Source organism: Schistocerca americana, chromosome 3, assembly GCF_021461395.2.
Source record: "Schistocerca americana isolate TAMUIC-IGC-003095 chromosome 3, iqSchAmer2.1, whole genome shotgun sequence".
Taxonomy (NCBI): Eukaryota; Metazoa; Arthropoda; class Insecta; order Orthoptera; family Acrididae; genus Schistocerca; species Schistocerca americana.
The window spans coordinates 291,135,136-291,149,058 of record NC_060121.1 but is presented as its reverse complement, the minus strand read 5'-3'; the positions used below and the strand labels follow the sequence as shown (position 1 = coordinate 291,149,058).

Genomic DNA, 13,923 nt, shown 5'->3' with positions numbered 1-13,923 from the left:
AGTAGCATTCGACCATTCCATAATAGTTATCATCAGTGACAATACGTAATACAGACTCCCTGAGGTGGCATATGGGAACACTGGAGTCGTATTCGGGAGGAAGGCGGTTCAAATCCCGGGTTGGCCATCCATATTTCCTATAGTTTTCTTAAATCGCTTAAGGTCAGTGCTGGGATAGTTCCTTTGAAAGGGCACGATCCTTTTACTTCCCCGTTCTTCACTAATCCGCGTCTGTGCTGTTCTTCTAATAACCTCCCAGTCGATGGGACGTTATGCCATAATCTCCGTTCTTTTTGTATCGTCGAGGTAAAGGAGATAACATTCTGACTGACAGACAAAAGCAATAAGAACAATGTAAAAAAAGCTGTTTAGGATCACCTCTGATGTACAGAGCACTGGAAGAACGTGTGTAGTTGCTCTAAGAAAAACATTGCTTAGAGTAGTAAAGTTATAAATATATATTGCATTGCCCGAGGAATGACTGTCAAGTGATACAGGCTTCGAGAGAAGGTGGAGCACTCTTCCCCACGAATTAGGATCAGTTGGATATTTGGTCAATACGAGTACGTCGAAGATCCAGAATCTTATAAGATATAGAGAAAAAAGTTTGGTAAACTGATAAAGCTAATAATATGTCTGTAAAGCTGCAAACTAAGTTGATATTCAATTCGGAGTGCTTGTAAATGTGTTCATTTAGTAGAGATCACCTACTTAAGCCTACATATATCAGCATTCGTTCCTGCCGCTGCTCAAAACATTTCTGCGCGCCGTGATTCGTGAGCTTTTATCTTCCGTCTATTGTAATGTGATCGTCCACCTCTACTCAGTTTACTAGAGAAAGCTGAAACTTGTTATTGCTGAAGGAGACAGTTGAAAGAAGTGACGTAGTAGCTTACAAACGCGCTACGACAAATAGTTTCTTAGTCACGCAACAAGTCTAATATCAGAACTATTTCGCAATTAAAGCGTATTTCACAAGAAAAATAGACGCTTTTACCAAAGACAGAGGTAATGACCGTTCGAGGTAGGGGATACTGCAAACGATACCTACTCAGACGGAATGTTGTTGCTCTAACTCGAAATTTAGTGCGACAACAAAAATGAATAATGACTTTATGACACGCTCCAGAATGCTCTTTACACACCAAATATAATTATAGTCCATCACCATATTGTGCAATTTATACGCTAGTTCGTTAGTGCATACAACGAGTATTCCCCCGCGTTAGTTGCTGGTGATGTCTGTCGAGTAACGTAATAATCTGTGAATAACTGCTCCTAATTCAGCATGTCAAAAGCAGTGCGACAGAGGTAATGACAGAATTTTATGGAACGCGTTACACATTGATTGTTGTACGATTGCTTTTATTTTGCCTACCATTTCGCCAGCACTGATGTTCGAATGCGAGACGGAAGCGCATCGATTGAAGAATCCTTTTCCATCACGTGATGCGCAGTGTCGCTACAGCTAATAAGAAGCTCTCGCTATTCTATTTCACAAACGCTTCTGGACCATATGTGAAGCGTCGGTATTAGATTAATTGTGTTCTGCAATTACGGTGTTAGTGAACGTAGAGCTCGTCTTTCTGCATCATCTGAGAGCCACATTTCTTCTTTTCCTCATATCCATCACAAGAACTGCTGCATGGAGATGTGTCATGTGTCATATTAGCTCATCATGGTTTTACTACTCAAAAATTCGCAAAAGCTGGCATTTATAGCGATAAGTTGTAACTTGTTCTTTAACTAGTATTGATATTCTGATATTATTCGAGAAACAAGTAGCACGTGGGTTAATACATGCAAGTACAGATGTCCTGAAAGTATTTGACAAAAATTCCAACAGCTCGCACGGGTCTTCGATACTAAAAATAAATTTATGTTGAACAAAAAACTAAGGAACGGATAGGCAGTTGTTGTAAAAATGCATGCATGCGGAGGTATCAGTTCCTGGCAAGGAGAAGAAAAATAGGCATGTTAAATCCAATATTAACGATGTCAGCGAACAGCACGAAGTGTGACATCTGTTAAGAAATACTGAAAGTTTAGAGAAAGATGACATACACCACAATCCGTATAAACCTCGCTGCTCTGAAGGAAAAAAAATTATGTCTAAGAATACGCTGTGAAACACGCTACATACAGCAGTCTAAAAAATAGGCTTGCTACGAATATGATCACAGAACAATTTTGCCATTACGAAGTTTCCGTCAGCAACCAAATTTGGTCTGAAAACAACTGTCGCATTCACACATTTAACGCTTAGATTAAACCACAATTTTTTCGGCGTAATCTTAAGCACACAACAAAATGTTCGGCTATTTTGATAGTGAACAGAAGATTTTGTGAACAACATGAATAATTTTAAAAAGAAGTTACGCTTGCTCAGTAATCATTTACGTTTAATGTGAACATAAATATCAATCTCTGTGAGATTGTTACATCCAGTTTCAAAGCATTATACTGCGGACATGAAAAACGCAGCATATAACTGAGTAATATTTCAAGACAATATTCCTGAAATAAAACAAACGAGATCGTATTTCACAATAGTTTTTTAATCGTCGTAGCCAGTGGTGTATATACGGGTGCTGGCAATCACAAAACAGGGGTTTACATTCTCACATTGTACAGAATCGTATTTGCAAACAATATCTACAGCACTACGTAAGAACATATTTGAAATATATTCCGGACGCCGACACACTTTACAAGTTGCGAGGTACGTAAAATAAACGCAAACAAAAGTTTAAAAAAATGCTGTTAATATGCGGACAAAACGAAACTGTCTCCAGCTAAGGCATGTTCACTCACGCTGTTAAGCATATTTGAGGTATCAGGGTCTGTAGCGACGCGACTGCTGAACGTGTGAGCACCGGTACAATTGTCTTGTCTTGCGAATTCACTGCCCTGCATCGACGGATGCCTAGGAGTCACTCCGGTGTAATGGTATATGGTTGTCAGCAATTAAACCACTTGATCAGAACGACCTGCCTTTTGGTAACAGGAACCGTAACACATACATTTCATTAAATTACGTTTGCATCACAGTTATCTTGTAAGAGGAGAGTATAGGCCTATGCAACCTAGTGCGAGTCCCACGCGGGTACATAAGCACCAACATGTGTCATCTCCTCTTATATTTTGCTTTTTTACGTGTTCCCAATGGTATTGGATGGTCAAATTTCTGATCATCGCACCCGGGAATTTACCCAAATGGCTTGTGCCCAGGGGCGATTCTAGAAGTCGGTCAAGGGGGGGGGGGGGGGGGCTAATGGGGGGAGTGTATTTTGAGGGAGTGGAATATCGCTTAACAAAAGGATAGTTGGGGTCCTCCACCGACAAACTGGTAAAATTTGGATTTGCTTAAAGTGGTTTTTCGTAACTGTTTTCGAGTTCAGGGTAAAAAATGTGTATTAAATATAATAAGACGCCCATTTTAAGTTAAATAATATTTATTGGTTTAGACAGTAAGCTATTTGCAGCTGTTATTCTTTTATTGAAATGTGTTTAAAATACATTGCAACCTATATAGCTACAAAATTACAAAAAAAAGATTGAATCTGTTGGAGTAATATATTCGCTGATTTCTGCAGTCATTTTATACTGTGTAGACCATTAGGAAGGGCTATAGCCCGCATAGCCCCCCCCCCCCCCCTCCCTTGCCACTGCCCCTGCTTGTGCATAAGGTTGGGGTTGGGAATTGGCAAGTACATTAAATGTATTCGCAGTTGCGAATATGAACAACCATCAGCTGCACAATGTAATGAGGCCAATGAAAATTTGTCCCGGATCGGGTCTCGAACCCGGATTTGCCCCTTATCGCGAGCCGTACCTTAACACGACTTACGGCCAGACCTAAACTTCCATATATTGTCAACCACGTGTCTACAATCTGTGCTCGTACATCCATTATGCATGCGTGTATGCATGTCCGAAGGAACTTTGCATCGTATTTCTGAGTAACACAGGCACTGCAATACCGTATTTACCCGCCACACCGGGCAAGCGACTTTCAATTAAAAATGTCTTCCCTGTACAGGACTACACATATTAATGTACGAGTGCAGTTGTAGACACATGGTCGACGACTTATAGAAGATTGGGTATGGCCGTGAAGTCGTGCTCGGATAGCCTAATGGTATGGTATGGTTCGCGATAAGACGGAAATCCAGGATTGAGTTCCTTATCGGGACAAATTTTCATTGCCGTATTTCCATTTATACAGCTAATGGTTTTCCATATTCGCAACTGCGAATACACTTAATAAATAACTTCTGTAGCCGCCGCGTTGCCGGTTCCTTCGGAAGTACGCGCATACCCGAAGGAACATTGCATCGTATTTCTGAATAACACAAGCACTGCAATATTGGTTTGTGAAGTATATTGTTCTAAATCAGCAACTAAGTAGTAGTGAGTTGTTTATATAGCTACCAACATCCGCTATATTTGTTTGTGTGTAGTAAAAATTTAGCAATGCCAAAACTGTGCACACGATTGCAGAAGCCAAACGGATGAAATCGTATGATACAAATCTCAGCGCTTCTATTTCATCTGTTAAGAGGAGGTAATCTTCCGATAACAAAGTTTTACAGAAACATCCTATCTACAGTACAGATACAAGAACAGTTTCACTCTTAAATATTATTTTCCAATACTTGGCACTAGTAGGCGAAAGAAAACTAATGTTGCACTGCATGTAGGCAACAATCTAAAACTAAGGTTACAAAGAATTAAACTTTCCATGAAAATAATTGGTATAACGTCTCTTCACCACTCGTAAAGATGTAAAGGGAAACGTTTTTGAAGGAAAGCTTCTATCGGACACAACAGCTAAGCAATGTGACGAATGAGAGTCTTAAAACAGCTGCAGCTAAAAGAATGCGCAGCTGACCGAAAAGGCACGTGAACACGAAATATACATTAATAGAGGATGAAGTATGCTTTTATCTAAAATCAGCGAAGCAAATAAGTTATTCTCCAACTAAAAAGGTGAGCTTCTCACAACAGACGCTGGTGGGAAGGTAGTAGGAGATGTACATTGCCCATGAAGGAGTAATCCTTGTAAAGGTAATGGATGTATCAGTGTGAGGATGCGCTTATGTTCACAATTTGTTACAAGAACGCATTAGAAAGAGCATTAATTTCCGTGACGTTACATCGAGACGAAACAAATAAGATGAATAAAGTTTACGAACAGCACAGAACACGAACCGCTTCCTGGAATATTAGAGCAGCTAAACAAAAGCGAAACACCGTCGCCCAGTACATTATAATTTCTTCAACGAATGAGCGCTGAAGATACTAATCTCTGGGACATTTGAGAGGAGAGAGAAGGAGTTAGCGAATAGCAGACCGTGGTCCCGCAACTTCATTTGTCTCCGAAATTTATAATCAGCCAATAGCTGAAAATAAGACATGCAAACTTAATTATTTTATAAGTAGAGGCATTTTTAGTCCATTCAGCTGACCAGTTCATATCACTTTCGTGGTACTGCAGTTAGTATTAGTTTAAAAAAGTTGGTACAGTTGTGTGCTTCACATAGACGTTATATGACAAATCACAAAACCCGCCGACTGCACGGTAATTTTCTCAGAACTGTAATGGGTAAAAGGACCAAGAAACTGTACATGACACCTAATACCTGTATTTCTCTGATTTTACAGGATTATGAATTTTGTAGTTTCTCCTACTTTTTCGGAAGTTTTCTCAGAAATACTGGCTGACCACGTGTGTTATGAAAACAAGATACCACGCTCGCGTAAAATGTGTAGCTTATTGAACTATTATAATAAAGAGGACCCGCTTAATAATTTGAGTAATTGGAATATCGGTAGAGTTATCTTGTTTTGGTACTGTAGCAATAACAGGCGTAATATATTAGCAGCTCTAGCAGAGACTTCATGTGTCAGTTTATACAAATATCACACTATAATAGTGCCGAAGTAGAGCACAAAATCATATAACGATTTTGCATGTGGAAAAGCTATGCGTAACCTATGGTCAAATATAAAAGGCGTCAACTGAATCCACACCTTCGACTGTGTAACCTCCTCCAGATGTATATCCTTATAATAAGTTTACAAAATCCATTTGCATATAGGTCCTTGGAAGAAGTACAAATAAAAATGTCAACAGTATCCCACAGAGAGTATTGTTAAACTTCTTCATTATGAATTGAATTCATTTGTGCACGGAGTTCTTTCATTCGTTAATGCTTTTGAAGGATATACATCGTTTGAAGGTATGCTTTTGAAGGTACATAATTATCTTCGTCTTATCGTTATTCATCAGTTTTACAGGTTTCAACCAGACTTTTGTTCTGTGTGGTATAGTATAACACATGAAATCAAAATATTCAAATTATACACTGGTACAAAGTATTCTTATATAAAATCAGTAGGGTTTAACAATTTGCTGTTATCATGAGAGAGCTGGATGGGGAGTCGCAGAGCTATTATCTATAAAAAATATCAAAATTACTAATTATGAATACAAGATAAGAAACAGTTATGGGGAAATAAACGAAGGTGTGTTACGTGTACCAGGCTGAGATAAGGTCACTGAGGAATGTGACTGAACGTATTAATTATTAAAAAAATAAAGAGGTGTAAATGAATACAGGAAATTAGGCAAATCTTGCACAAACGTCAAACAAGCCAATGGAATACTAGACACGATTTCAGAAAAATACTTCAGAATATTAAATTCCGAGAAAAATAAAGTAGTAGTTAACAGTATAAGACGAAGAGAAAGAAAGAAAAAGTAGCTCATCTATTGAGATTTTGGTTAAAACAAGAGCTCCTTATTATAGAAGCTGGATTTCTGCACGGTGTGTTCTCTGTAGTTTCTAAGGTAACAACAAACAAGTTAGTGTGTAGGTTATTGACGGGACATGTGTAAATAAAATGAGTCCTAAAACTGATTACGTCACCGTCAGTTTAGATAAGCTATTATTATTATCAGTTCTCATCGATTTATAAATTAGGTGTGCGGTCGAACGATATTCATTTCCGCTCTGTTGGTAATTTCAGCATAGTGTTTTCCTGCGTATTTGCTCAAAATACGGCTCGCTGTTCAGATCGAGGGCTATTACTGATGAAGCTTCTTAAGAACTTCACCCGCTCACCTTCAGATAAAAATGAAAATTAACAATGATCTGGTCATAAATGCGAGGACAATTGTCCTAATGGGAGTTCCAAATCGATTAATTGATAAGTTACTTCTTCTAATGTGAATTTAAAAAAATATCATTACGTAAAGAAAAGTCGAACTGGCTTTTGAACCTAAATGTTTCTTGGCCTTTGCTATGCTACTACTGCCGACTCAGACAAGAGATTGTGTACATGTTATCGTCGAGTATGTAAATTAGGGCCTTTCCTAAAGTTACATCGCTGTCTATTCAAAAAAGCCGCATTGAGAACGAGAAGGGTTTCACAAAAACAACTGCCGAAACATAATTATCGATGGAAATCCACTCTAAATCGCTACCAGTGTCATCACACTGAGATAAGCATGTGATAGTAAATTTAACGAAGCATTGTATAAAACGAACATTGTATAAAAGTTTTGTACTGGTATGTGTCAGATTTTTCACAGTTAGATATTCGATTTTTACGTCATTTTTAATTTAAATTAAGCTGCAGTCAATAAAAAACATTTAATTCAGACATTCTACAGGCAAAAAACATAAAAGTTTTACAGCATTTTCATAAAATAATCTGGATTAATAATCGGGAAAATATACTCACGTGCTGAAAACACCTGCGGTTATCAAGATTAGTAAAATAAGCGAAAAGGATTTGAGGTTTATGGTTCATGTCAGCATTCGTTACATACACTAATTATCAATACAGATTATTTCATGGAAGCAATGTTAAACGTGTAATCTTTTTGCCTGCGAAATTTCTAACTTTAGTGTTCACTACTGAAAAATAAGAGAATCGAACCGTTTGAAATATGTTGGTACTAACAGATACTGAAAGTTGGGTGAAATGATAAGATAAGAAAGGAGGAAGTTCTTCACATAATTGGCAAGGAAAGTAAATATGGAGGACAATGACGACAAGAAGGAACAAGATGATAAGACTTGTGTTATTTCATCAGAGAATAACTTCCATATTATTGGAGGAAGGTATAGAAGATAAAATCTTTATGGGAAGACAGAGATTCGAATATATCCAACAAATAATTGACTACATTGGTTGCAAGTGCAATTCTGAGATGAAGAGGTTGGCACAGGAGAGGAATTTGTGCCGGACCGTATGAAACCAATCAGACCACTGATGGAAAAACATAAATGACTACAGCTTACCCACTTGAAAATGACCGAAAAGCCGCAATTGTAACTGTGGAAATTATAATAAACAGTACTGTTAATACGAAAATATCATTTAAAAGTTCACGTGGCTATAGTCGCAAAACTAATAGAATTGTGTATTACATTTTGAATGAAAAACCAATGTTGTAGAACATTGCAGTTGTGTGTGTGTCATTCAAAATGTATAAAATATTCTATCAACGACCGACGGAACAGTCAACCAGTGCAATCGTGTATTATACTAAAGCGTAATGTATAGTTTAAGTACATGTAAACTGGAGCGAGATAATTATTGTCTGTGTGGTAAACGGGGTAACTACTTACCGAGTTATTCCTTAGTTATAAAGACTCCTACGTTACATCCTTCAACTTATCCACTGTGTATTTACGTGAGAATTTGTACTTTGATAAATTTATGTAATTCGATATGTTACTTTGTACAACTTATCAATTCTTTATTTTGAACATTGTGTGTAAAAATTTGTTTCGATAAATTTATGTAGCTTTAAATGCGAACACTTTAGGTTCGCCTTTACTACGCCTGTTATGAATATCATTTGGGTCTACAAGTAAGTGTAGCTAGTATTGCCTGTTCGGGATTTTTGGCCGAAGTTTGTTTAATAATTTTTCTGACGTTTCGCAAGCAGGAGTGGCTGACATCATCAAAGATTCATTATCCATCCACGAACATGAATTGAGTGCGAACCTTTGACAATGCCAGCTGCTCGTCTTGGCGATGCGTCAGAAAAGTTGTTAAACCAACTTCGGGCGAAGATACTGACGCAGAAGCCAACAGGCAAAACATCAATAAGTGACCACGAAAGCCTCAACTGCTTTGTAAAAAAATTATTTAAATACCACTATGCGTTTCGGAGGGTGAAACCTCCACTATCAGATGGACTGAGACATGTGACTTATAGGTAGCCTGTGGCACTGTGTGGTAGCAGAATGCAAAAACAAAACAAAACACTATTTGTGTACTATTTTTGGGTAACCAGTTGGGTAGCAATATTTTGGAAAAAAAAGAAAGCAAATGAAAAAGACCTGATAATGGAGTTTAACCTACGGAAACGTGTAACGGAAATTAAAAAAAAAAACAACTGTGGTTGGTTTATAGCGGAGTTTAAATAATTTGTGACTGGTTACGGTAGCTTGTCGTTTCAAGTGAAATTTGCGTGTTCATGACTAATCATCATAGGCCTACCTGTAAAACTATACTGCTAACTTTGGGCAAAGTCCCCGTTACAGCTTGCCTGTCTACCGATTTCCATGATGAGAAAAAATTGATCTTCAATATTTCATACAGTTCCTGACGAATTCAAACTTTAAAATGATATTACGAGCCACTCATTAAGAGCTAAAATCTTATGTTACAGGTTTTAAACAATAAGTCGAGTATTAAAGCTACACACTGGGTATACGTCTTGAGGCAGCCAATAGTCTTGCCGCAGTGGTCGGATCACCGAAATTAAGTGCTGTCGGGCTTGGTTAGCACTTGAATGGGTGACCATCCGGTCTGCCAAGCGCTGTTAGCAAGCGGGGTGCACTCAGCCCTTGTGAGGCCAATTGAGGAGCTACCATAGCGGCTACTGTCACGAAAAGTGGCAACGGCTGGGAGAGCGGTATGCTGACCACATGCCCCTCCATATCCGCATTAAATAATGCCTATCGGTTGAGGATGACACGGCGGTCGGTCGGTACCCTTGGGTCTTCCGAGGTCTTTTCGGACAGAGTTTATATCTTGAGGCAATTTTACTCAAAGCGCACAAATTATCCAGAATATACTCATCCAGTATTTGAGAATGAGAGCACTTAGCGTCTTCCAACAAACTTTATCCATAATTTCTAGCCTTTGTGAAATTTTTTCTCGCTGACTTCCCTCACAAAATGATGGAAGGAAAAAATTCTGTAGCTTCCTACACTGACGCTGTTCTTGACTGAATTCAGCAACTTAATATAATACTGATACTATATGCCTACAATACAGATTTAGTACAGTAAGTCAATTATTACTGTTATAAACTTGTAAATATCTTGAGGCAACGTAATTCAAGGCACGCAAATTATCCAGAATATATTCATCCAGTATTTCAGCATGACAACCCTTAGCGTCTTCCAACAAACTTTACACATAATTTCGAACCTTTGTGAAATTTTTTCTCGCCGGCACCCCGCAGAAAATAACAAAAGGAGACAAGTTTTTTGCTTGCTACATTGTCACTGTTCATGCAGTAAAACTGCTTTACCAGACTCGATGTTTAAAATTTGTTATTTCTTAAGTATTAATTCCATTCACAAGAAATCTGGCATAGTCCGCTCCTGCCACTGAATGTACTTGTGAAATAACATCGATAGTTCGTGAGATCAGACTTTTGTGCTAGGGAGTTCTGTCACTATACGACGTGTATTTCAGAAGACATGACGTTTTATACAACGGATTTGGGTTCTTTAAAGAATCGGTGGTGGGAATTAACTGGTACTTCATAATTTTGAAAAATAAAGCCAATTCTACAGGCTGTTTCAAAACGAATGTCCTGATTTCAATATTCGATAAAAACATATTGCAGACATGCAATAAATTGCAAAATACTAATAAAATCTTTAATTTTTAGCTATGATATTACAAATGCCTTACGTGTCCACCAGCAGCAGCAACGAACAGCGTCTTGACGATAGCTAAATTTGTCATAAATTACACAACGTATCCACATTTACAGAACTTACGACAGCTGTTATTCTGTTCTTCACTTTCTCTATGTCACAAGGTTATGGGGAGATGAACACACTTTTCTTCACACATCCTCGCAAGAAAAAGTCGCATGGGGTCACATCTGGCGACGTTGGAGGCAAAGAGTGCAGGGCAGTGTCTCGGGTTCCCATGCCCACTGTCCAGTGTTGAGCTGTCTTCAAACGCTGCAGAACAGCCTTTTTCCACAACTTCAGGAGGACTCCTATGATTTGATTCCCAACATGATGGAGCACCATCGCACTGGCATAACAATGTACGGCAGTTTCTCAGTGATACTCTGCCTGAATAAGGGCACACGGGACCCCGAGACTCTGCACTTCATTCTCGGCCACCATGATTGCCAGACATGACCCCATGCGATTTTTTCATGTGGGGATATGTGAAGGAAAGTGCGCTCATCTTCCCTGTTCGTGTTGCAGCTGGTGGACACAGAGAGCGTTTGTTATAGCATAGCTAAAACTTTAATTTTTTTTGAGTATCTTGCTATTTATCCCATGTTTTTAGTATATTTTGATCAATAAATATGGAGTTTTGAAATCGCGTCGTTCTTTTTGAAACACCCTGTGTCAAGACTGTTTGACAAGTTTTAGAAAAATATCAATGTGCATACTTCCGACACTGAAATAATGTCTCGTTGTTAGAGCCGTTGTTCCACTGCGGTATATGTATTAGGAACACGGGGAAGAAGGCGTTACCTGTGAGGCGCTCCTTGACGACGTGGGAGGCGAAGGCGGCGGCGGCGGCGCTGCGCTGCAGGGCGGCGGCGTCCAGCCAGGGAAAGGGCGGCGCGTGCGCGTGCGGGGGCGGCGGGGGTGGTGGCCTGTGCGCCGGCACGCGGATGACGCCAGCCGCGCCCGCGTACACCAGCGCCGCCGGCACGCGCATCAGCGGCGGGAACAGCGACTGCGGCTGCGGGGGCGGCTGCGACTGCGGAGGCGGCAGCGGCGACTGCGGGGGCGGCAGCGCCAGCGGCAGCGCCGGCTCCGTGCCCAGCAGGCGCGAGATGCTGAACGGCAGCGACGGCGCCGACTGCTGCGGCGGCGGCGACGAGGACGCCGGGGGCGGCGGGGGCGGCAGCGGCACCGCGTGCGCGGGCGGCGGGGGCGGTGACGAGCCGTCGCTGCTGCGGTAGCTGTCGTCGTCGCCGCTGCACCGGCTGTCCGTGTCTACGTTGATCTCGCGATCCTCCTCCACGTCCGACGTGCTCATAGTGTCTGCTCGCTTCTTACGCAGAGGAAACTCAGTGGCACATCCTCACTACTACAAACGTCACAACACACACGAGAACGTACCTCCCCGTCACAATTAACCAACTACAAAATCACTCTTCATAAACGTTTTCGTGCGGATATTCTGCCATGATGTGCGCACGTGACATTCCAGACGATTGTCACTTTACCCGTCCAAATTCAACGCTGTCCTTTGATGAAACGAGACTGTGATAACAAGTACCGTGGTACAGAACTTTCTTTTTACCACTAGTGAACAGACACACTTATGATGATCGTTTGTCCCTCAGTAAAACACTACCAAAACAGCACTCCATTCACTGCGTAGATTCAACCACTCTTTGAGCTAGTGGAGTCTGCCAACGGGTATTACAACCTTCAAGCTATATTCTGCTCCTTGACATGCGTTAAAGATGAATTAACAGCTGTCTGATGCCTCGCTTCCATCAGTATGTCCTTACGAAAGCGTGGACAGCAGAGCGTCAGCTGCTGTTTGCCCCGCCGCGTGGTCGTAGCTCTGGACGCTCTCCTGCCGACGCTGCGCCCCGCCTCAGCCGACAGACGGACGGACAGTGCGCCAATGCACGCGCCGCGCCGCTCAGCTGTGTGTACGCGCGGTGGAGGGGGCGGCAGCGGCGGTGGTGGGGTGGAGCGCCGGTCCGCGCTGGGCGGGCCGGCGCCGCCCCCCACCACGTAGGCGCTTTCTCCGCCAATCACGGTGCGCCACTGCGACCCGCGCCCACGCCCCTGCGCGGCGCCCATTGGCTCCGGGAAAAACCTGCACCGTCAAAGATACACAAATTGAAACACATTTAACTTGGAGGAGAAGTCCGTACTGGGGAAAAGACGACGCCAGCGCCGCTCTGTCGGATTACGTTGGGAATTAATTATGCCCCCCTTTCCCTTTTACGCCCCGGCTGCCCCCACCTCCTCCTCCTCTCCTTTGTTCCTACTCTGCGGCTTTTCTTTGTTTTATTCCTCGCTCTACTTTTTATTTTCTCCGCTCCCATTCTCCCACTCCGGGAAGCAGGCAGACAAAAGAAAAAGGAAGGCATGATAGCGGCTCTCGCTTGTTTTAACAACGGCGGAGCCATGTACCCGCGGCTCTTAGAATCTCTTTTGGCAAAGCGGGAGAAGAGGCTTGTAAGCCGCTCGCCAGAAACCGCCACAACGGCGGAAGCTGGGCCGCTAGTTAAAGACGCGCTGTAAAACGAGGATTTAATTAGCAGTTTCCATTAGCCGACGTTACGAAATGATGCTGCCTGCTTTCTTCCCGCCGAGGCTAAAGCGCTGTCGCGAGTAACGAGATAAAACCGTCGTCTTTACTGACGAATTACGCACGTCAGCGCGTAAAAGAGTCAGCTCCTGGAAAAAAAAAATTCTGCTCTCATCTCGAGGTTTGCTGCGGCTACAGTTTACAGCCACTGGTTAACATAACGAGTGTTGCTTGTTACACAGCCCACCGATGCTGCAAATATTTTATAGATTCTACCTTGACTGCCCAAAAGACATGAAGTTGTGATGCATGTTATGTTTACTGTGAGTCACTTCTCCGCGAATCATCAACTGTAATAACTCGTCAAGACATGGATAGTACGAAGTGTTGGAATCTTTCTGGAGAGAC

General features: G+C 41.5%; 1 protein-coding gene across 1 annotated transcript in view; it reads right to left on the bottom strand.

Moving 5' to 3' along the window:
- LOC124606026 (homeobox protein B-H1-like) overlaps positions 1 to 12,279 on the bottom strand; it is a 410,903-nt gene extending 398,624 nt beyond the window's left edge. The window contains exons 1-2 of the mRNA XM_047137990.1: positions 12,182 to 12,279; positions 11,766 to 11,815 (exon numbers count right to left, since the gene is read on the bottom strand). Coding sequence (XP_046993946.1) covers positions 11,766 to 11,815; positions 12,182 to 12,279 — 148 coding nt within the window. The remainder of the gene's footprint in view (positions 1 to 11,765; positions 11,816 to 12,181) is intronic.
- Positions 12,280 to 13,923: the final 1,644 nt, after the last annotated feature.